Source organism: Calypte anna, chromosome 8, assembly GCF_003957555.1.
Source record: "Calypte anna isolate BGI_N300 chromosome 8, bCalAnn1_v1.p, whole genome shotgun sequence".
Classification (NCBI taxonomy): Eukaryota; Metazoa; Chordata; class Aves; order Apodiformes; family Trochilidae; genus Calypte; species Calypte anna.
The window spans coordinates 14,002,610-14,024,660 of record NC_044254.1 but is presented as its reverse complement, the minus strand read 5'-3'; the positions used below and the strand labels follow the sequence as shown (position 1 = coordinate 14,024,660).

The 22,051-nt window shown below is 36.8% G+C and overlaps 1 protein-coding gene across 7 annotated transcripts in view; it reads right to left on the bottom strand.

The window, feature by feature from the left end:
• Window positions 1–22,051, bottom strand: part of EVI5 (ecotropic viral integration site 5) — a 74,970-nt gene that overhangs the window by 21,165 nt on the left and 31,754 nt on the right. For 5 of the 7 annotated variants that reach the window (XM_030455193.1, XM_030455188.1, XM_030455190.1 and 2 more), the window contains 6 exons: window positions 16,669–16,803; window positions 14,423–14,563; window positions 13,730–13,885; window positions 12,150–12,296; window positions 8,964–9,059; window positions 520–615 (listed from right to left, as the gene is read on the bottom strand). In XM_030455193.1, coding sequence (XP_030311053.1) covers window positions 520–615; window positions 8,964–9,059; window positions 12,150–12,296; window positions 13,730–13,885; window positions 14,423–14,563; window positions 16,669–16,803 — 771 coding nt within the window. The remainder of the gene's footprint in view (window positions 1–519; window positions 616–8,963; window positions 9,060–12,149; window positions 12,297–13,729; window positions 13,886–14,422; window positions 14,564–16,668; window positions 16,804–22,051) is intronic. The other 2 variants (XM_030455191.1, XM_030455189.1) reach the window with 1 other exon arrangement.

Below are 22,051 nucleotides of genomic sequence, written 5' to 3'. Positions count from 1 at the left end.
TGCATAGGTTGAAGGTTTTGGCAGTTTAACAACTTTAAAATCTGTTAACTGCTATTAAGCAAGCATCCTTTTTCTCTTTAAGCAATCTCAGTATACTACCATTCATTCTCACAACAGCAAGAACCAGAAAGGACACTTCTACTTGCACAAATGCAGCTGAGTTTCTAATATAAAGAAGTATTAAATAGTTGTTGCAAAGACAACACAAAGAGGCTTATTTTCATGCACACAGCTCCAAATGCAATAAATGTTAACACAGTGAAATATAACCAACTCATGAAATTAAGGAAAAAAACAAGATGGAACATAAATGCTGATCTCATTTAATGTCAAATCATGTAACTAAGCAATTTTTATTCTGTCACATCCCAGGATAAGAGCAAGATTCATTTAAATAACATATGCTGGCATAATCAGGTAATGAAGCTGGAATAATTATTAGATAAGCAAAACCTGCTAAAAAGGAAAGATAAGACAAAAAGTGCAAGTGATCAGAGACTGTAGCATTTTATCACTTACCTCATGATGCAGCTCAGCTATCTGATCCTTCAGTTCTCTGATGTACTGGTTAGAATCAGATTTATTAAGCTGCCCCTGAATTTTGCCTTCTTCTTTCTGTTTTGGTTAAAGAAGAATAGCATTCAAATTATTCACAGATACAGTCCATTAAATATCTTATTTTAACTATTTGCATGTATTTTTGCCATGAATGGAAGCTGTTCACAGACCATCCAGCACTTTTCACCTGGCTACAGCAGGCACGTAGGGCTGTCAGTTCTCACAGCTGACCCTCAGAGTGCTGAGCACAGCACAAGCAGAGTGCTATAGAGAAGCATGAAGAGTTAAAGCTTCACAGGTGGGTTTCACATGAAACGTACACAACGTTGAATGTACAACTTAGTAAAGGATTTCTACAGAATACTATCAATATATAGATTGTTGGTGTACATTATTTACACAAATGTAAAGTTTTCATTTAGTAACAAGGAATTTCCTTTTGTTTCCAAGTGACAAGCAAACAAAACATTATTTCCTTGCACTGTAAGACATACACTGGAAAACACTGCATGAAACAAGCTTTTTTCCCCTAAAACACTTGTAACATATAAAATATTGTGCCATTTATTGTACAGGAATTCCAGAGAGCATAAGTGAAGAGAATGATGTCCTCTAGCACCAATACTGCAAGAAGCATTAAAATAAATAAATAAATAAATATAAGAAGCCAGAGATGGAGAAGAATGTGAGGTTTTCGATTTTCCTCATTTGTCAACCAAATGCAGCTTCTAAGTTTCAAGATCCTCAAGAATGTGTCGTCTGCATTCAAAAGCCTGCAGCACTAATTTTCAGCTTGTCTCCAAAGAGAATCCTAATATGACTGAACCAAACTTGGCAGATCTACAATAAATAACCACTCTTGATGGAGTAGGCAGTATAAATTAACAGCAGCAGTAACATAACTGGCTTCTATCTGGCACTGCAGAAATAGCTGAAAGATGTCAGTGTAAACCATATAGTGTATAACTGCCAATATGGTATGCTCTACCATTATATTTAAGTGTTTTACTGTTACTTTTTATCCCATAAATAACACTGTAAAGCTAATGCAGATATTGCAGAATAATTTGATGTGAATCTGCTCATGGAAGAACTGTCTCACTCAATTGCAGCTGAACGTAGGGCACAAGCCTGGCTTGGAAGATCCTCATTATTAGAGAAAGGCAAATACGTTTGTTTTCATTTCAGAACTTGCAGATTTTGTAGAGCTGACAACTCACAAAGATGAATTTAGCACAAAAAAAGGAAACCTTCTATGTAATTTTCTACCAACATTTTTCCAAGGAAAGTCATGCTGTAACTTCCTCTTGCAACATTCAAAACACTAGAGGTCAGAAGCTGATCCTTTTAACTGGCTGCAACAGAAATAAGGTATTTCTAGGTAACTGAAACCATGTTCTGAACTCAACATCTGTTCATACTGGGTAAATTGCAAGGATGACAGAGGAGAAATTTTAGGACAAGGTATCTGTCTTCTTCATAGCAGCTTTTCTCTGAGCAACAGCAAAGTTTCTATCAACCTTCAGCTTCTGATGAGCAATTGTTTATCAAAGGCACATCTTAACGTTAGCAAGTTAAATCTGGTAGTAATATTCTTCAATGCTACTTTTTCATTAAACAAGTCAAAAAAGAAAAATTCTTGGCAGGAAAGACTTCAGCATGGCAGTTTCTTCTGCCATTACAGAAAGCAATATAAACAGCTTTCCTCATTATCTGTTGGTATCTGTCACAGAGTACTTTCTCAAAAAAGTTCTGCAGTCCTAGAATTGCTTCCCAACCTACTCAGGATTATACAACATGTTATCTGTTACTCCTGGATAACCATGAAAACCTATTTCTCACTGTTTTTCTCAAGTGATCTTAGTATCAGCGTAGAGTCTTTTTAAATGAGTCCTGTCATTCTGTCTTGAGATGGAAACTTCCATCACTCTGACCTCACATAGGATGGATTCCCACTTGTACTTCGTAATTCCAGATGATGTCAGTGTGCTTTGGCACTAACCTGTAAACTGGTGACTGGTGAAAGCCCCAGACACAGCAGGCACACTCATGCTCCAAACATTTATTGACACATATGGAAATTGCAAAAAGGATTTTATGCTCTGGTTTCATTTAGTAGCTTGTTTAAGAAAGCCTGAGCTGCTTCAGCTTGGATTTTTCTGTTTGAAATATAATACCATATTACACAGATACAATTTCTATTTCTTGAAACTGACAGCAGTCATGAAGCAACCGAGATTACTGTCAGAGCTTCTATTTGTTCTTAGTTAAGAATCTGAATCACACTTGGCCAAGAAAGAGAGGGACAGGGAATTATCTAGGTTGTAAGTGACATGAGAGTTAGACAGAAACTGAAAAGTGAAGATAAAACAGGTACTGAATGGAGTGGAAACGAAAGGTAAGGACCTTAGACAATAACACTGATGGATTCTTGCAGATTTCATCTCCAGCCCACTATCTGCAGGATATGGCTGCTAAATTTATTTAGTTAGTTGATGTACTGCAGGGCAATTGAAGATTATAATCTTCCAGAAATAACTAGTAGTCCTCCAGCATTCACTTGCTTCTCTGGTGATGGATGTTTTCCATTCTTCCTGTTCTACTTCTGCTTCGTAACCCTCTAAAGAACAGATGAATTCATTTCTCCTCCTGAGAGTCCAGCAGTTGATATCAAAAAGGTTTCTAGACTTAGAAAGAAATCAGGCTTGCATGGATTAAGTCCTCTCTGGCCTCAGCCACTTCAGCCTAAGAACCAGCCAGGGCAGATGGAAGAATCAACTACTGAGATCAAGAGTTGACTTGAGTTGGGGAACACAGGGCTACTTGCCCAAAGGACAGAAGCCTGCACTCCCTGTGGTTCAACCCCAGCAGCAAGGGTTGAGCCACACAGATGTGCTGGAAAACACAGCTCTCAGGACGGATTGATTTGGCAAGTCCTTGACAGCTAAAACAAACTAATCTCAGCTCCCTTAAATTGTAAGGGTGCTCAAGGCACCCTTAAAGCTGTCTTATATAACATCACCATGTAAAAAAGGACCCAACCACCCCTCCTTGTGGCCCTTCTATATTCTGAATCTGGATTTAACTTCTAATTTTTTAAGAAACCTAAAATCTCAAGGGTTTTTTTTCCATTAAGTTACATTTTCATATGCTCTGGCTGCAAACTGGTCCAGCTTCCTCATAAGTTACTAGACAGGCTCACTGATCTAAGAAAAATCAAATTGCTTTCATGTAGCCTAAGTTAATTTATTGAATGCTTCCTACTGAAGTAGGAATTGGTCATTTCACTCTGCATTGGGTTTATACTGTGCTTGAATAGTTTTTCTGAAGAAAACACTCAGATAAACTGTACTGGTTCAAAAGTGAATATTAAGATTCTACTTAAAATGGAAAAGTCTTTAAGGTATGAAACTCATACCTTTCAAAAGGAAACAGCATAAGCAATTAGTAATTGCTTTTGTTGTTTTGTTTTTTTTTTTTAAATCTAAGATTATACACATAGGATGTGAGTTGTTTTTGGTTTTTTGTTTTTTGGGTTTTCTTTGAGAGGGAGCCCTATTACAGAAAATCTGTGGTATTTGGGTCATGACACAGAAAAAGAATAGCTGGTCTCTAGGCAGATAATAGCCATTTTAAATTTAAAATCATTATAAAGTGAAAAAGCCAGATAGGATACTAATAAGCAAAGTGTATTATCAGAATAGCAAAACAATGCAAGCTAGCCAATTCTGGAATCTAGGAATTATGTTTAAAAAAAAAAACCAGTCATGTGAATGAATCTCTACATCCATTCCCTGGGGTTCTTATTCATGCTGGCACCACCGCAGTGCCCACCTCTTCTTCCCAGAAGCATTTTAGAAAACTAATACTCATTGGTATTATATTGTAATTAAAGATCCTTCATCTCAATGCTGCTGCTTTTGGAGAGCAGTAAAAATTCCCCTTAATCTCTTACAACAGACCAGCTCCACCAGCACTAACAGGGTTAGAAAACCCTATTTCAAAGAAAAAAACACACCTTACTGTCCAGGTACCCCTTCCAGGTACCACAGAGAAGACACTTGTAATAATATAAGCAGCCAAACCTTCTGCCTCAGGTTGAGTACAGGGGAGCAGGAAATGAGCCCTAGAGATGAAAAAGGCAGCTGCCCAACCCAAAGTTGCTTATGTCCCTTCAGTGTTGGAAGCTCTCACCTCTCACCCTGCTCTGAAGTACTGAACTTGCAGTGCATACCAAGAGCTGTACTGAGAGCTCCTGAGAAATCTCTTCCCCAGAAACATGCTGTTTAGAAAGAGGAAAATTCTGCCCACCAAAAACTATCAGTTGAGATTCATGGTTGTAGTAGGGTACTCAAATCCTCCTCTGTCTGCCTTTCTAAAAGAAAAACAGCTTTTCTTTACCTTCAAAAGAAGCAGCAGCTAGTCTCAAGATACACACCTACTGGGAACTATTGAGAATGCACAGAACTTCCAAACTCAATCAGACCAAGACATCCTGCTGACAACACAAGCCTTTAAGGACAGGCTGCTTCAAAGAATGCTGAGCTAAATACCTACAACCATTACCATTACCCTCCTCCTCCCCTCCATCCCCCCCCCAAAAATAATCTAGTATAGCAGTCACAATAAAACAATTTTACAAACTATACAAAAAAATCACTGGAAGCCACCTGGAACACACTGGAGGCCTTAATCCTACTCTTGCTGCTCAATTAAGAAAGATGCAAGATACATAAATCAGTTCCACGTGATCCATGTCATTAGTTTCAGTTGCATGCGTTTCATCTCAAGAGGAGCACAAGCAAAGTTTTCTAAAACACTCATTATGATCACATCAGTGTAAGAAAAGCATTACATGTCAACCAGAAAATAGGCTATTTTAAATAATAAGAAAGCATCTATGGTTGTCTTCACTTGAAGCTGCAAACTTAAAAACATATGAAGACAAAAGTAATAGTTTTATAAGCAGTCAAAATTCACACACCCCAGATAGTTTTCGTTCCTCAGATAACAGTGTATCATCTTTACTAAAAATGTCTGGAGGGTAGGACACACTTAAGTTTGATCTCCTTTTTAGAGTATTTACTTGGTAACAATCTGTGTCAGCCTCTTTTCAGGGGAGGCTTTAAAATTCTCTGTGGCAAAAAAAAAAATGCATTAGAAATGTAAATGAAGTTTATTCAGAAGGGTAAATGTGGTAACTAGTGCCCTTTCAGTGACTTTACACTGACTCATTCTAGATTTTCAAAAAACACATCACTAACATCACACACCACTATTGGTAAGAGTAAAAAGTTTCCTGTAATTTGAAAAGATGGAAACAATTTCTTTACTCAACAGTCAATACTTGGAAAAGATATTAAACAGAGGTCACTGTAAGGCTTAATTCTAATGAAATGGTGCTAAAAGTTTAAACTGCAGGGGAGAGAACTACAACAATCATGGATTTCCTTGAGTTGTCCTCAAAGCAGCTTTAACATAGTTAGAGATAGGGTAAATGTGACAAAATTCTCTGAATCTGCCAGGAAACACATCAGGAGGAAGTGATGTTATCCTCTGTCCAGATCAACCTAATGAAGAGAAGAATTAATTCTTATAGATAGTTTTTGCTTTGAGATTACTCAGACCTAAAACCAGTTTTCTATATTACAAGTGTGCTCTGTACCTCCCGAAACCAAACCAGCCATGGATAATTTTAAGAGGATACAAATGGAGGAAGAGGGATTAAGCTGCAGAGCAGAGACTGCAGCTGCCCAAGCTCTGCTTCCTCAGTCTGTCTATGCTTTCACTGGCCTGGTGTTCCTTACCCACCTGCTTAACTATAGCTTGTAACTGATTTAACCTTGCCTAAATTTCTCTAAACACTCTCTCGTTTCCCTTGTTCCTTCAATTATTGCAGGTAAAGTTGTTGTTTTTTTAAAACACAATGAAACAACACCAAGAGACCAATAGGACTGACTACATGCAATCAGAAGAAACATTTGCTATTAACACAGAAGTGTACTGAAGCTTTGGTAGAGTCTGCAGCTTCAGCAAAACACAAGCTAAAAGGAGTAGGGGTTTAAAGGCTTTAAGAATTTAAAAAGCATTTGTTTGTTGCATTTTGAAGCTATCAAACTAGTTCAACTGAAAACAAGAGTCATTCCCTAAGGAAACAAATCCAAACTTTTGCAAATTGAGACAATATCCATTCCTTATTCCTGGCTGTCTATATCTTGCAAAAGGATGGGACAAAAGGGATCAAGAAGTACATGCATCTTGGCCAAAAAAAGTCATATAGTTATAGGATGTGAACTTTCAACCTTTGAGAGAAAGTGGAACATATAATATTGAAGGTAACAGCTTCTGCCCAGTCTAAAAGAAATAGCAGCCTAGCCATGCAAAATTTGTTCATAATTTCCTCCAGTGTCCTGCTCAAAGCCCAAAAGCTTGCTAAATACTTCCAAGTCATGTTTGCTTCCCAAGGGTTTTATAAGCTGAACAGGCAAATGAAAGAAAAAAGAAAGGATAGAGGAGAGGAAAAAAAAAAGTTGACAACATAAGTTTTGTTTATACATAACTTCAGGGGTTTTCTTTCTCATTTCTGGGGCCTAGATACATGCAAGATAAATTAAACTTCAATTTTGTATTCTTTTTGCCAAGGAACAACTTGGACGTCTTTTGTTTAAGAATACCCATAATGTATTGGACTATCCAATATGCTTACCCAAAAGCTTAAAAGCTTAGCATCAGGAACTGAATGCCTGACCAAGATGACATACAGAACCTACAAAAAAGCTTCCTATCATTATTATAAACTGACATCTTCCTGCAGAATTACATCTACTAATAAATGTGAGAACTGTCTTCTTCTCCCTCTCTGCGTTATTACTAAGCAAAACTCAGAGTGACCCAGAAACTGTGGTTTAAATCTAGCATTTGTGTGTTTAACATCAGATCAGTTTTTATGTGGGAGTAGTGATACTCTGCACTACAAATTTAACACCAGTGTCTTGCACCTATATGAACATTTGAAGGAAAATTGCACAATTTACATTAAGCATTGCTCCGGACCATGTGGATCTGACATGGGATCCCTAGAACTTAGAAAAGCACCACCCCCCTCAAAAAGAGGAAGGTTATGTGGTAAGTTAACTTCCTCCCTTCATCTTTATCAGCTTTGAAACTATATGACAAACAGACCAATTTGTGATGCTCCATGGTAAAAGCAAAATTACCTTGAGACTGACACCTACACTTCATGATTAGTTACATGTATTTGTGTTATTCAGTATTATGTTTCAAGGCATTAAGGCAAGTCCAGATTAAACAAGACCCTCTGCTACCAACAGCAATTCTAGCGACCAGCTGTATGGAGAAGAATGGGAGTCAGCTCTTTACCCAGTGAGGAAGAAGTTATCTGTATTTTTAGTTACCTTAAAAAGCAGCTTTTTTTAAGCTCTATTATTAGTTTCAAGTTTTATAGTTTACAAGGGTTGGAAATTAAGGTTTTCCAACTCCATTGTTTTTTTTGGTGCAAGTGTTTCAGAAGCCTTTGAGCATGAGTACCCAAAAGGGAAGTTTTGATCTTAAGTTTCCCATTTGCTGGCTGACAAAACACACTGGTCAGAAATATCTATTTGCTTTCAGAATCTTGCAAAAAAATCTGTCACAGCCCAATAAAAATCACAGCTAGAATATAAAAAATAAGTAAATTTACATTAGAGGAAGTTCTTTCTACTAAATCACTCTTTTTTCACATCTTCGTCCAGCTGACACTCAAAGCCTGTACTTCACAACTGAAGAAGTTGTACTTCAAGGTAGTATAACTAAGATCAGTAATTTACCAAAAGCCTAAAAGAGCAAACTCACTGAATTAGAAACATGAACCACAGCAGCAATATGACTTCATACTCCAGGCTGTATGCAGAGAAAGCACAGCCATTCTCATTTCTGCAGAAAATCAAGAATCATACCAAGAAACTACTGATCAAGAAATCATTAACAAGTGATCATCTAAGAGCACCAAATAGATTGCAACTTGAAATGCACTTTAGGAGGAAACAAAAGAAGAAAGCCACCTGCAATATGAGAAAAATGGAAAAACATAGCAAAAGATTGCATCATACAAAGTAGTAATTATGAAAAGGAAGGAGAAATTAGGTGGATAAACAACTGAACATAAGGCAGTGCAATACAGTGACAGATCAGGTACAGTGGATGCATTAGCCAGAGTCATGAAGTAGACCACATTCCTGCACTTACCTTCTTCCCCTGTCTCATGACAAGGTATCATAAAAATCTGTACGCAATCCCAGCACTTGTAGCTTAAGCAGAAATAAGGAAAACTAATAGGAGAGAGCTATAAAATGATTAAGCACTGATGATAACACGTGATGGTTACATTTAATGCCATCACTCATTACCTGGATTTCTAACTCAGCAATCTGCTGCTGGAGCTCAGCCACAGCAGCAATGCGGTCTGCCTCGCGGAGCCGTACTGCCATCACTTCTTCTTTACTCTGAAAAAAGTAACAGATTGGAGCTAACAAATAAGTTTGCATTGATTAAAGACTGCCCACTGCTTTTACTCAAAATTAAGTAAGAGAACTTAATATACTCGTGTAAAGTATCATAACTACAGATAAGGCATATTCTAAAGTAAACAAAATTAATATTAACCCATAGAATTTTGTAATAATCTAATATAAATTCTAAATTATAATAATCTAAAAAGATGTGCAGCTTTGGAAACATGCCATTATCAAATTTCCATGTTCAGAAAGCAGCTCTCTTGCATTCCAGAAATACTGGAAATCTTTTAAAAAGCATCAACAAAAGCAATTCATGCTCCAGCTTTTGAATTTATATATACAAGAAATAAAGATCCACAAGAGTTACTTATTTCATCATTCTCCTTGTCTAAAAAATTACAATCAAAAACCCAAACAAAAGCACAGATATTCAACCTCATTTAAGTCTAGCTATCAGTCACAGTGTACAAAGCTTTGCAAGACAGTTTGGAATAAAATTGTAATGTCTCTGACCTACAATCAGACTCCTGGTATAAGTTTAACAGGAAGGTTTACCTAGAAATGGTAATTTTAGTTTGGACAAGAGAAAAGGGAATTTCCTTATTTCTGTTTTATGAGGTAAGTCATCAAGAGTTCAGAGCACAAACCAGTTATTATAATATCAGCAGCTTGGTACAATCACAGCAAAAAAACAGTGATAGATTTTGAGTGTGCAGTACTTCCAACCAGAGTATAAATAATTCTGAGAGAGACTGGGCCCAGGTACAGATACTTTTAGGGCAGTCAGGTATAACTCTGCTGACTGCAGTTACTGTAAACAAGTTCCAGTGTTTTAAGTTATTTTAATGTGTGTTTCAAATTAGCACTACTTAATTATCCTTCATTAGACAGTTTGGCTGAGAGAAAATTGAACACACCAAAGCTTATCTATAGTAGCTACTTGAAAACCTTTGTTTTAGAAAAGATTTCTGTAATGTAGGTATGTCATCTACAACATCTAATTAACAGTTTTTGTAATCAGTACAGTCCATTTCAGAGGAATCCATCAATGTGCTAGCCAAAAATGAGCCCTTATTGCTAAATTCTGCTGCATGATTGCTTGAATGAAGCCAAACCCACAAGTCCACAGGATTGCATGTATTTAACTGAAAGCTAAAGGGCAGACTGGCTCAGTTTGATATCTGAGATAGGTCAATAGCTCTAGATGGCACTGATGCATTATCTCTGAAACAAGAGCATTTACTCAATAATTACCACAAAAGTTGATATGGTAGGAAAGATGAGGGTAGGATGGGGGCACAAATCTTTTGTTGTAAATTCTTCAGCAAAAGAGATTAGAAAGATCAGGGCTGTGTTTCAAGAAACCATTTGAAATTAAGTCCTCGCTGTTGAAGGAGTAGTCAGATAAACAGGAAATAACATTGCAGTACACACCAATGACAGAAAATGGTTGCCATGTAGGTGGTATGAAATGCAACCTGCTACAAAATTTAAAATTCTGCTTATGAATTATAAAATCTCTTTTAAATAAAACTACAAGCTTTAGAAATGATGTTACCGCTTTGCTGCACAGAAATAAGCAACTGGCAAGTTAAAAATGCAAATATATCTTATTTTGACACACCTCTTCAATCAGAAATATTGCCACCTAGCCAAGATGTGGTGACAGAAATAAAACCAGAGCTTGACTTCAAATGACTTCAAACAGCAGGAAGAAAAATCAAACAGCAGTTTCTAACGGAATTAGGAAAAACAGAATTGCTAGATCTATAGAGATGCAAGGCAGAACTTCAAAAATATTGAGTGCTACAAAATTTTAACATATGTCTGTATTGCATCATGACATTATCTGAGAGATTACTGAAACCTTCTTCATTAGTTTTGAATACAAAGCTGTTTTATCAGTAACATATTAAATAGAATCATAGAATCATCAAGGTTGGAAAAGACCTTTAAGATCATCAAGTCCACCCACCCACCCTAAAACCCCTAGCCAGGAAAACTGAAAAACTAACACTCAACCATAACGGTGTTCTGTGTGAACAAGAATGGAAACAAGTAGTGGACATAAGGGTTTGGTTACAATATAGGCAAGACTAAGATGTGATCATGAACAACATATTACATCACAGCATCTGCTCTCAAGTTGCCATTTCACAGCCACCATTTAATAAATAGTATTCTGATTATTCATTTCATATTACAGTACTATTGGTAACATACTAATAAGTTGCCAATTTAGAAATTACCAACAGTTCAACACTAGCTAATTTAATAAAAAGTTATTCATAGATCTTTTGGAAATAAGATTTAAATAAAAAGTTATTTCCACTAGCAAAAAATATCTTCACTACAGTGATTTGTCAACTAAAACTGTTTGGGTTTTTTTTAAGTAAATATGAAAGAAGCAATTTTAGGAAAATTCTCATCCAGTTTAAAAGGAAAAAGCTTGTAAGACTTATCCTTTATTCCCTGTCCATATTAGATCTTTAACTTGTGCACCCAAAAGTTATTAGCAAATAGTTATGGATTTAGTTACAAAATTAACTATTTAAATCTGAGACTCATATATCAGATTTGCCTCTCTTTTGTCCTTAGACAATAATAAAATAATTCTTTTGCCCAGTGTTTTTTAGGCTGTCCTCTTACAGTCTGTTTAATGTTAGGTGATGACTACTACAACATGCCCTTCCATAGACCTCTCTATTCAAATACTACTTTTACTCCCTTTTTTCAAACCTAAACTAACCATGCAGTAATGGACTGAAGACAATCAGTTTACTTGGTTATCAGAATCTGTTGTATAAAAGTGTCTTTTCCTATATTACACACGCGCTTTTCTGTGCAGAACCTCACTTCACAGAAAATTTTACCTTTTTTGGACCACAAAGAAGGAACTCTGCACCTCAAGTGAGTTTGTGAGATGGTAAATTCCAGATGATAACTGCCATACTAGTAAAAAAAGTTTTGGTCTTGTGATTTCTGCTTCTCAGTTGAGACACAATCCTGTCCAACAACAGTGACAAGACTAAGAAGTACATATCCATTACCACAAAGTCTATCCATGATGTTGTTTACCTTGCATTCAATCTCTGCTTGTCTACGTTTTGCTTCATTCAGCTGAGCAAGAAGTCCTTTATTCTGTGCAGAAAGGTACTGCACCTTCCCCTGTAGGCTGGTGACTTCTTGCTCTGCCCTTCGTAAATGGTTGCTATTGATCTGATTCTGAAATTTACCAAAAAAGGAAAGAAAATGCATGTTCAGGAAAGATCTTAGGTACTAATTTAATTCCCAAACCCTGTCAAGAAAGACTTGTACATCACTTACTATGGAAAAAAACCCCTTTTTTAAGAAAAAGCTTTCAGAATTTTCTAAGTATAATCAGAGAAGTTTGCATAACATTTGGTTTATGACCAGGATATTCAAACCGATTTTAAACACCAGGTGACTCATTGTAAGGTCATTATTGCAAAGCTCCTCTACATCTGCTTTTCTTAATCTCTTGCTTAGGTAAAGCAAAGATTTTCTGAACTTGTATCTCAACTACAGAAACAAGCTGAAATACTCTGTGCACATTTTTCAGTTCAATGAGCTCCTCAAAGGAATATGGCACCTTAATTAAATCAGCATATTAGTACAAGTCATCATTTTTATATGAAGCTGTGCACAGACTAGTACACAACATGAGAACCACTCCATTTCTATCAAATCAAAGTAAAAAAGCATAGGCAGATATAAAGACTAGATGCATAACACTGCAGTGAGAAGTATCTAAAGGCCTTGTGAGTTTAATCCTTGTAGTCCAAATAGCAGGATACCTGTGCCCCCTACTGACTAAAGTAAATACAGATGGGGAAAAAGCAACAAAACAAACGCACACCTTTAATTGCAGTGAAAAAGAACTAACACTTCAATAAAAAATTTTAAATTATGGCAACTGATAACTTTTATTTAGTTGATATAGAAGAAGTGGTGCCTTTGTCAGAAATAAACCACCACGTGCCTTGCACTGCAATCATCTCTCTTGAGTAGCACATCCTTACACAGAATCACAGAATTGTCAGAGTTGGAAGGGATCTCCAGAGATCATTTAGTCCAACTCTTCCACTAAAGCAGGATCACCCAGAGCACATTACACACGACTGCATCCAGGTGGGTTTTGAGTATCCGCAGAGGAGGGGATCCACAACCTCACTGGGCAGCCTGTTCCAGTGCCTTGTCACCCTCACAGGAGAGAATTTTTTTCTTATGTTTCAATGGATCTTCCTATCTTTCACCTTGTGCCTGTCACCCCTCCTTCTGTCACTGTGAACTACTGAAAAGAGTCCAGCTCCATCTTCTTTGCAGCCAACCTTTAGAACCTGGTAAACATTATCCAGATGTCCCCTCAGCCTTCTCTTCTCCAGGCTAAAGAGTCCCAGCTCTCTCAGGCATTTAAAGAATTAGAACTACAGTTACCAAACTGATCAATTGGGTTTGAAAAATTCAAAACACCTTAAGCACACTTTTGTTATGTCAGTAACATTTTAGTTAAGATTCACACACATTCACAGAATCTACCAATTAGTTCAAGTGAGAAAAGATCATCACAGATTTAGCTTCTGACACAAATCTGCCAGCATTCAGGTCGATTCACACGTCTGTGTTCAGTAACATACCTGTGTTTCCATCTCCATCATTCTTTGTTTGCTCTCTTTCAGCTCAGCCTGAGTTTCTGCTTCTCTCAATCGCACCGTCATCAGCTCATCCTGTAGCTCGTTCACTGTGTTTTTTCTGGGATCTTTCCATCTTCCGGTGGTACGTGCCAGATGACGCTGAAACAACAGCATGCCCCTGCTCATAAGGCCTGATCTTTCCTGGTGTTCCCCTATTTCATTTAAGGTCTGAGTTATATGTAGACCAAGTCACTGCAGTTCTCCCGTTTGTCCTAAAAACTAGAACCCCGTACAGACTTACTAGTTTTAGAAACAGTTAAAAAGCTGAACGCTGTCATTCCCAACTGAAGTAAGTCAGTGAATTGCAAGTATGTCCTGAGACTTTCACCTACTTCTAGCCCACATCAATATTTAGTGAAGAAGGAGCATTGATCAGGTGCTTCCTTTCTGCAAGTCTGGTTAGCTGGCAGCACAGGCTGCCTGCCATCTCTAACAACTAGGGACCAATTTCTAACATACTTTTGAACTAAAATTTCTTGTGTCAGCTTGCATTTAGATATTTTCCTCACCTCAGTGGCTTGATCCACAATCACTGGAGTTTCTACTTGATCTCTACATCTCAAAATTTCAGTTGCTATTTGCTTCATCATAATTCATTAAAAATAAAAATTGTTAAAAGTGTATTGCTGCCCATACCTGCCAGTGTTCCTCCAAATCTTTGACTTGCTGCCTTAGTTCTTTGAGACCCATCAGAGCTTCTGCTTCTCTTAATTTTACTGCAATCAATTCTTCTTGTAGTCTAGCAACATTTTCCTCATCAGGGAGAGAGCTGTTCCTCTGCAACAAAGACCATCCTCTTAAATAGGTAGTTGAATAAAATTGTGCTGAGTGACACCCACTCCAAGAATACAGACAAGTCTTATTACGAACCAAACCTTATTACACATGCCTTACAAAATACAGTCACTCAACTTTAAGTTCCTGGATTTGGCATGTGAGTAGTTGTCTTCCAACTGCCAACTACAGAAAATAGTTGAAAGGTCATTTTACATAGTCTGTCTTGCTCAGGTGGCACCTTTAACAAAGCTTTATACTATTTTTGCATATCATAAAAAATATACAAAGAAATCTGAAAGCCTTTGAGCTAGTTAATAGCAGTAGAGCAAATGAGGAACTAAAACTACACCTTTACAGTTATAACTTTTATTTAGGCTTACTGGAAAAATAATGGTTTTTTTATTTTGAGTGTGGGGAAGTAGCTCATCTGCCTTCAAAAAGAAGAATATATATTTTGACAAAGGAACCACCCATTAATAAACAACAACCAGTCAAGAAAAGGTCTCACAGATGAACGTACATGGATATTTACAAAAACACATGAGGAAAAAGTAGAAAGACTAGACAAAGCTAAACAGAAAACAGGAAAAAACATGGCAGGAATGACCTGGGGAAAGTAAAAGTGATGAAAGTGTAACAATGCAAGTTTGAGAAAGAAGCATGAGGGAAGAAAAAGGACATAGTCTGCCTAGCTACAATATCCCTACATCAAATCACTGGTCACTAAATACTCAGAAGTTGAACTCTTCTTCATCGCCTTCTGTTGTGTTTCTTGGTAGTAATTTTCAGCCGAACCAAATACTTTTGTAAATATGTAGTACTGTGACAGTTGCCAGATTTTTCTAAAGAGTAAAGGACATTATTAACATTAACACAGCACAAGAGCCATTTATTACTCTCTCTGTTTCAAATCTTGGATCCTAGAACTGGCAAATACAGGAAGCGACAGGGTGTGTTTCAGGATGTTTGTATCACTGTCAGTACAGCCAAACAAGTTTTGGGTTATTGAGCAGAAATTTCCCAGATAATGACACATAACTAAGAGCAGTAAAGAGCTGCATTTGCAGGAATTTGTATAACTTCAATCCCTTTCATGTTCTCTAAATTGACTATAGAGAGACTGAAATACTACTTTGCATCAGTTTGCTTGGCACACTGTAATTTCCCCCTCCTGTTCCAGTCTTTCCTTACATTTATGTTTTCAGTGTATGTGATCTTCATGCTGATGAAGGTTAAGAATTAGACTCTTTCAGAACTTTGAAAAATACCTTAGTTCATATATCCTTACCAATGATTAGTACACTAAAAGCAACCACACTACTAGCCTGCCAGACTTCCCTTAAACTCCTCAGGTAATTCAACTCTTGACTCCAGTGGGTTAACTTAATCAGCTGTAAGTTCTGGCCACATTCCTGAGTACACGACTCGTCAAAATTTCCATGAGGAAGCAATTTCCAAAGCCAATACAATAGGATCTGAAGAGACTGCTGACTGCTTTCTACTAGGTTAATTAATGGTTTTTTCCTTTCATTTTTCTCTATGTTATTTGCAGTTAGGTTTTTCTTCAAAGAAAGGTTAAATGTTTGACAGCTGGTTTGAGTACAACTCGGACTCTGGCATCAGTAAGTTACAAGCTGGAATGGCACCCAAAAAGCAGTAGAGATTTTGATCCTCATCAGTGGAGATAACTTGTCTCATTGCTCATAATGGGAAAAAGACCTGTGAATAGTAACACTGAACTCCTTCCACCCTCCTCTCCTAGACTATCTAGTTTCACACCACCTCAATGCTCACCCTAAGCCTATTGCTCTTGTTGCAGGGTATGATTTTGAAACACATGATGTTTACTGTAAAGACCCCAACAGAATCCAATTTTCCACTGCAGAGGGCTTCAGAAGCGCAGAGAAGTGACCTGTTCTCCACAAAACGCTGCAAGTCCAGAAAGATCTTAGTGGTTTTGCTGTATAAACTTCAGGTTTGAAAAACATCTTGCAATCATGAAATCACAGAAGAGAAGACTGTAGAGCACAGTTATGCAAAGAATTAAAGGGACCTGCATTCTGTTTCTGGTGCTATTTCATACAAAGGGTCCTGGTTTGGTTTACCTTTTCCATCTCTAGAACTTTATCTTGCATCTCCTTCAGGGCACAATGGGATTCTGCTTCACTCAGTCTGGCTTGGACCAGCTCTTTTTCCAGCTGTAGCACAAAGTCTTCACTGTATCGTGTACTGCATTTATGCTACAAAGTTTGTAGAAATATGTTTAGTATGAAGCACAGATGATTTGAAAGGGGTTTTATATGCCAGGTTTGGAGTGAAAAGTACATTAAAATGCTCAGCATGAGGAATACTAAGTTAAGATCAACAGAAGAAATGCATACCTTATACAAGTTACTAACATGTTCATCCAGATTGCTGACAGTAAGAACCCTCATGCTATGCTTCTTGCACATCTCTGCACAGTCAAATGTTTAAGACCAAACTGAGAGCCCTATGAGGAGCTCATGCTTTTCTCTCATTGTTACCCAAACTGAAAAATCCTCAAAGGTTCTGTGATTACTTCATGATATGCAGAAAAAGATGCCTAGCAAAGGCTACCAAATCACAAAGCTAGTACAAGTATCTCTTGATCTTTTACTCAAACTCTGATTCAACAGAAGCCTTCCATAATCTTGGATTTAAAACAGTCATATTTTAGTCACTATAGGTATCCCTTCTGAGATTCTCTTCTCAGGCAAGCCCTGTGGATTAACAAAAGAATCCAAGCACAAGCAGCAGAGTAGCCCCTTCTAGACAGGCAACATGGTCTCAAGCTACAAGGAACTTTGGTTCTTTCCATACAGGACTTACTCCAAGACTATCCCCAGACAGCTTTGTGTACACCAAACATTCCCTACGGAATAAAAAGCCAGTTCAGAAGTTGAAGTTACCCTTTCCAAACTTCAGTGGGAAGAGAAAAAACTCATAGTTCTGCTCGGGTAAGTTAATGCACCATTAACTTATTCCTTCACTGTTGATCAGGCAGAGTTAAAAGTGAATTTTACCCTTTCACTTGCTACAGCAAAAATTCATGGAGCTGCTTCTTTCAACAGATACATCCAGCTGAAGTCATAACATTTGTTTTCAAAAGCCCCACTTAACTTTTTTCCTCCAGTCAATAGTTACAAAATACATTTTATTTCTTTCTTGGGTCACTTTAAAATGGCTTGAGATTCACCACATATTCTCAGACTTGCTTGACAGACCATCCCACCATCAGCATTTAAATTTCCATCTTAGGGAAAAAAAAAAAAAAAGAAAAAAAAATAGTTGCCTAGCTACTCTGTATGCATAGCTACCTACAAAAAATAAGCCTAAAGAGAAATATTTTAATATATTTTTGTGACACACCTATATTGTGAAGAATAAATACCATACTTGGATTCATAGATTAATTTTTATTCAACTAACAATTTAGCTTTAGTGTAGTGATGCTCTATGGATTTTCAAGATACACCTATTTCCTACTTTGTTTGCTTCAGATAATTTAATAGTTCTCTGCCTGTAAAAACTAAGCCTTTCATCATGACTTACAGTGCAATCCAAATTCAAAACCTACACTAACTAAACTTAGTGTTCTAATTTATTCTGCTTCTTATGTCTACAGAGAGCTATATCAGAGGGGATACACACATAGCATTACAAGGCAAATTAACTCATGCAAGCAGTCTTTAGTGTCACTGAGACTATTCATGTAAGTGTTCACCTAACTTAACTCCCCAGTTGAACACAGAGAATGCTTAATGTACAAAGACCACAGTATAATTAATATTACTCCCTCTCATACAATGGCAATTTAATTCCTATTATTTTCAACCCTTTGCCTCGACAAGCACTGGAGGTAGCCCTGATTTGCATGTACGTAGATGGTGTGTAGACAATGCTGATGCATTTCTACAATTGCTACAAGTGACAGAGGAACACGAGCAGCACATGTAACCCATGCAGACAGAGAACAGGCAGCAGCTCTTTCTTATTTCATGGATGTTTGTCCAAGTCCATCAGCTGATATGTACAGACACTTAAACAGACTCTACATTTCCTGTTCCAGATTCTGTTTAAGATACATATGGAACAAAACTAAATGCTTTTCTCAGGTTAGAACTCCTCTTGTACTTTCCAGGGAAAAGAGATTTGAAAAAGCTGAATACAACCTGATTTTGCAGCAAGGTGTAAGCATACTGTAAATAGCATACTCTCTAAACCTTTGTTTAGATTTTGCTTGCCTAAGGAATATGTTAGGAGCACTCATCTATTCAGCTACAAACTTTAACTTTCATAGACTGGAAAAAAACACAGCCAAGATCAAAAGAGATTTAAAAAACAGTATTCACAAGTTCAAAGTTCAGATTTTGCTCCTTAAAAAAAAAAAAAAAAAAAAAAAAAGTAATAGTTTAGTACAAAAATATAACATAAGCTTATAGTCAAAACAAACTTCTGCTTTAAGACTGACATTAGCACAAAAACTCTGCTCTTGTATATAGTCTGTAGGCCCTAGAATTTGTGACAAAACCCACAATGTGGATCCAGATTTCCAGGCACCATCCAAACATTTTAATCACAATAACACTGTTTTTCTTGTCTGTGTTGAAAAGATGTCTATAATACAAAGCACAAAAAATGTAGTCCCACAGCCATTTACTACTGAAAGAAAAGTCCTTGATGCCTTCAAACAACTGTATTTAGTTTCCCACAACTTTTCTTAAAATCTCAGAAATATTAAAGTCTTGGAGACTGACATAACCATTCCTAGGATTTTGGCCAATGGCAGATTTTTGCACATAATTATGTTTATTACAGAATACATTCCTGTACTCTATACTGAAGGGCAATTATAAGATTGTTCAGCAGCTGCTCAGCTAACTTTGTTTACACATTTAAGCACTAGCTGCAGTACTTCACTAAATACAGTATTTCTCTTTTCTGCTTTCTGGTTGCAAATCAGAATGTAATATAAAAAGGTTTACAATAAAATTAAGCCTTCCATAAAGTTGCAGCACTCATTACAAGCATAAAATCCCTACATAAATTATTATGCTCTCAATTATTGTTAGGCATTTCAGCATGAGCTCCTGAAAAGAAACTCTGCATTATGGAGCTGGTGTAATGGTAACCAAATGCACAGCCATAAATTACCTTGTAAAATGGATATGCTTCCATATCAATGTATAGTCAATGAAAATTCCATCTTCACATGATACACGAAGAGCCTTCTTAAAAATAGGATGTGAAGCAATTTTAGCTTGAATTGTCACTCATTTCTCAGATTCAGTTTTCAAGCATTCAGGCTGATGAAATAGGTAACCATTGCAAATTAGAGTATCCATGGGAAAGACTGAGATTTGTATTGTGGAGGTGTATTTAACTGGCAGAAAATGTTATTTTATTCATTTTATACATCCAGCAGAAACTCCTTTTTTAATTTAGAAACCATAAGAGAAAAAGAACAGAGAAAAAAACCCAAAAAACAAAAAACCCTTCGTCACCTAATTATCAGGATTAGGTTAGATTACTCTCACTCCCACCTCCTTAAGTATCTTGCGTCTTAGTATCCCTCCAAAGAAAACCTTCTGTATCAGCTGAAGTCAGGCACAACTTCCTCTTTTCAGTTCATGATATACTAACAGTATGAGGAAAAAAACCACCTTCCTGTTAACCTGCTGGTTACCCACTACATCTCGAAGCCTTTGCCAAGTTTCTGTATTTAAAGATCAGACATGCCAAAGATAGGTCAGTTCCATTCTCTTCAAAACCATTCAGGTTTGGAGAGCCAAAGCACTGGCTTTACAATTTTCTTACTATTTTTTTCCAAGTTATCAATATAAAAATTGTACAGGTCAATATAAATTTACAGTTGTTATAGTTATCAATTGTACAGTTATCAATTGTACAGTTTTCAATATAAAAATTGTACACTGTTCTTAAAAACCTTACACTGACAGTTTCTCTCTATTAGGATGTAAAAGTTCACATCCAAATTAAAAGTAAGTATGAAGTCTCCATCTCAAACTTTATTTTTTACTTCCTTTCCCCCCTCCAAATGACCTTAAATATATTCAGAAATAAATAGAATGCATTTGATGACACTTAATATGTGATTTATTATATGATCATGACTACTATTCTCAGGTTGTCTGGAATAAGTACTATAGCAGAACTTGCCTTCCTTTCATTAGGAAACAATGGTAAGAACTTCTCTAAGTAGATTCAACAGTTTTAACAAAGTCTTTATGGTTCAACCCAAAACTCCCTATTATTACTTCAGCATATGAAAAACTGAAGTTGAATGTAATATGGGATTCTGGTGTTGGACTTCAGTCAAAAAGATACTCATCAAAAAAGATACCCATCTCTGCATCCAGCCTTACAAAGCAGTACTGCATGCTGTGGTAAGAGAATTTCTTCATACACACACATGCAGTAGGCACATTCAATACTTACACCTTTAAGTCATCCAGCTTTTACAATCAAATCTCAGAATAAACCCTATTTTTAAATACAAATGCATAAACTCTTTACAAAGGATGTTAGCTTTCCTAGAAATACTGTTGTTTAGACAGTATTTGTGCTATGAACATAAAACCTCTTATCTCTCCTGAATTATGATTTAAGAGTAAAACAAGGCTTTTTTTTTTTTTCTTTAAAGCCCACAGTCTTGTTTAGAAGAGGCAGCTACAAGTGCCCCCAGGCAGTTCTTTTCATACATTTCTAATTCAGAAAATTCATGTCCAGCCTTCAGAGTTTCAGCCATGCTGAAACAGAACTGAAGACTGGAAACAATGTAGATTATGAAATATGTAGAATGGGTGCTGTACCTTTAAATAAGTGCAAATAAAAGATGTGGACATTTGTAAGTTAAAAAAAAAACAAACTTTCAGAAGAAACAACCATTTAAGCAAATATTCTTAATACTGAAGAACAGTATTGCTATGAGCAACACTACGAAGTGGCAAAAATATTTAGTGTACTCTCTTTGAAGTGCAATGCCAGTAGTGAACAGCAGCTGATGCATCTCCACTAGGTGGTGCCCTGAGCACACGCAGCTCATCACATTTGTTGCTCCGATTTCCATGCTTGGAAATCAAGTTATAAGCCTCTCCCTTACAAACCTTGCTAATGCAGCAGAATTTATGGAACTCCTAATTGAAACCATGTTAGCACTTTCACCACTTTGTCTAGAGTTAATTCAGATGCTCGTCAGAACCACAGTACTATTCCTTAACCTTTCAAAATTAGTCACTAATGAGGGTCAAATCCCTTTATAACCAGGGAGCCTCGGCTCCAAGCATACTCAGACTATTTCCTATAGTCATTTTCACACACCTAAGGAGAGGAAAACAAGGTTGCAAGCCTGCAGGATAGGAAGTGTGGCTTCTAAATTAACTGCACGTTCTGGCATTTTCCTTACTCCCCATCCTGCAGCACTGCTCCAATCCTCTGCCCTCACAG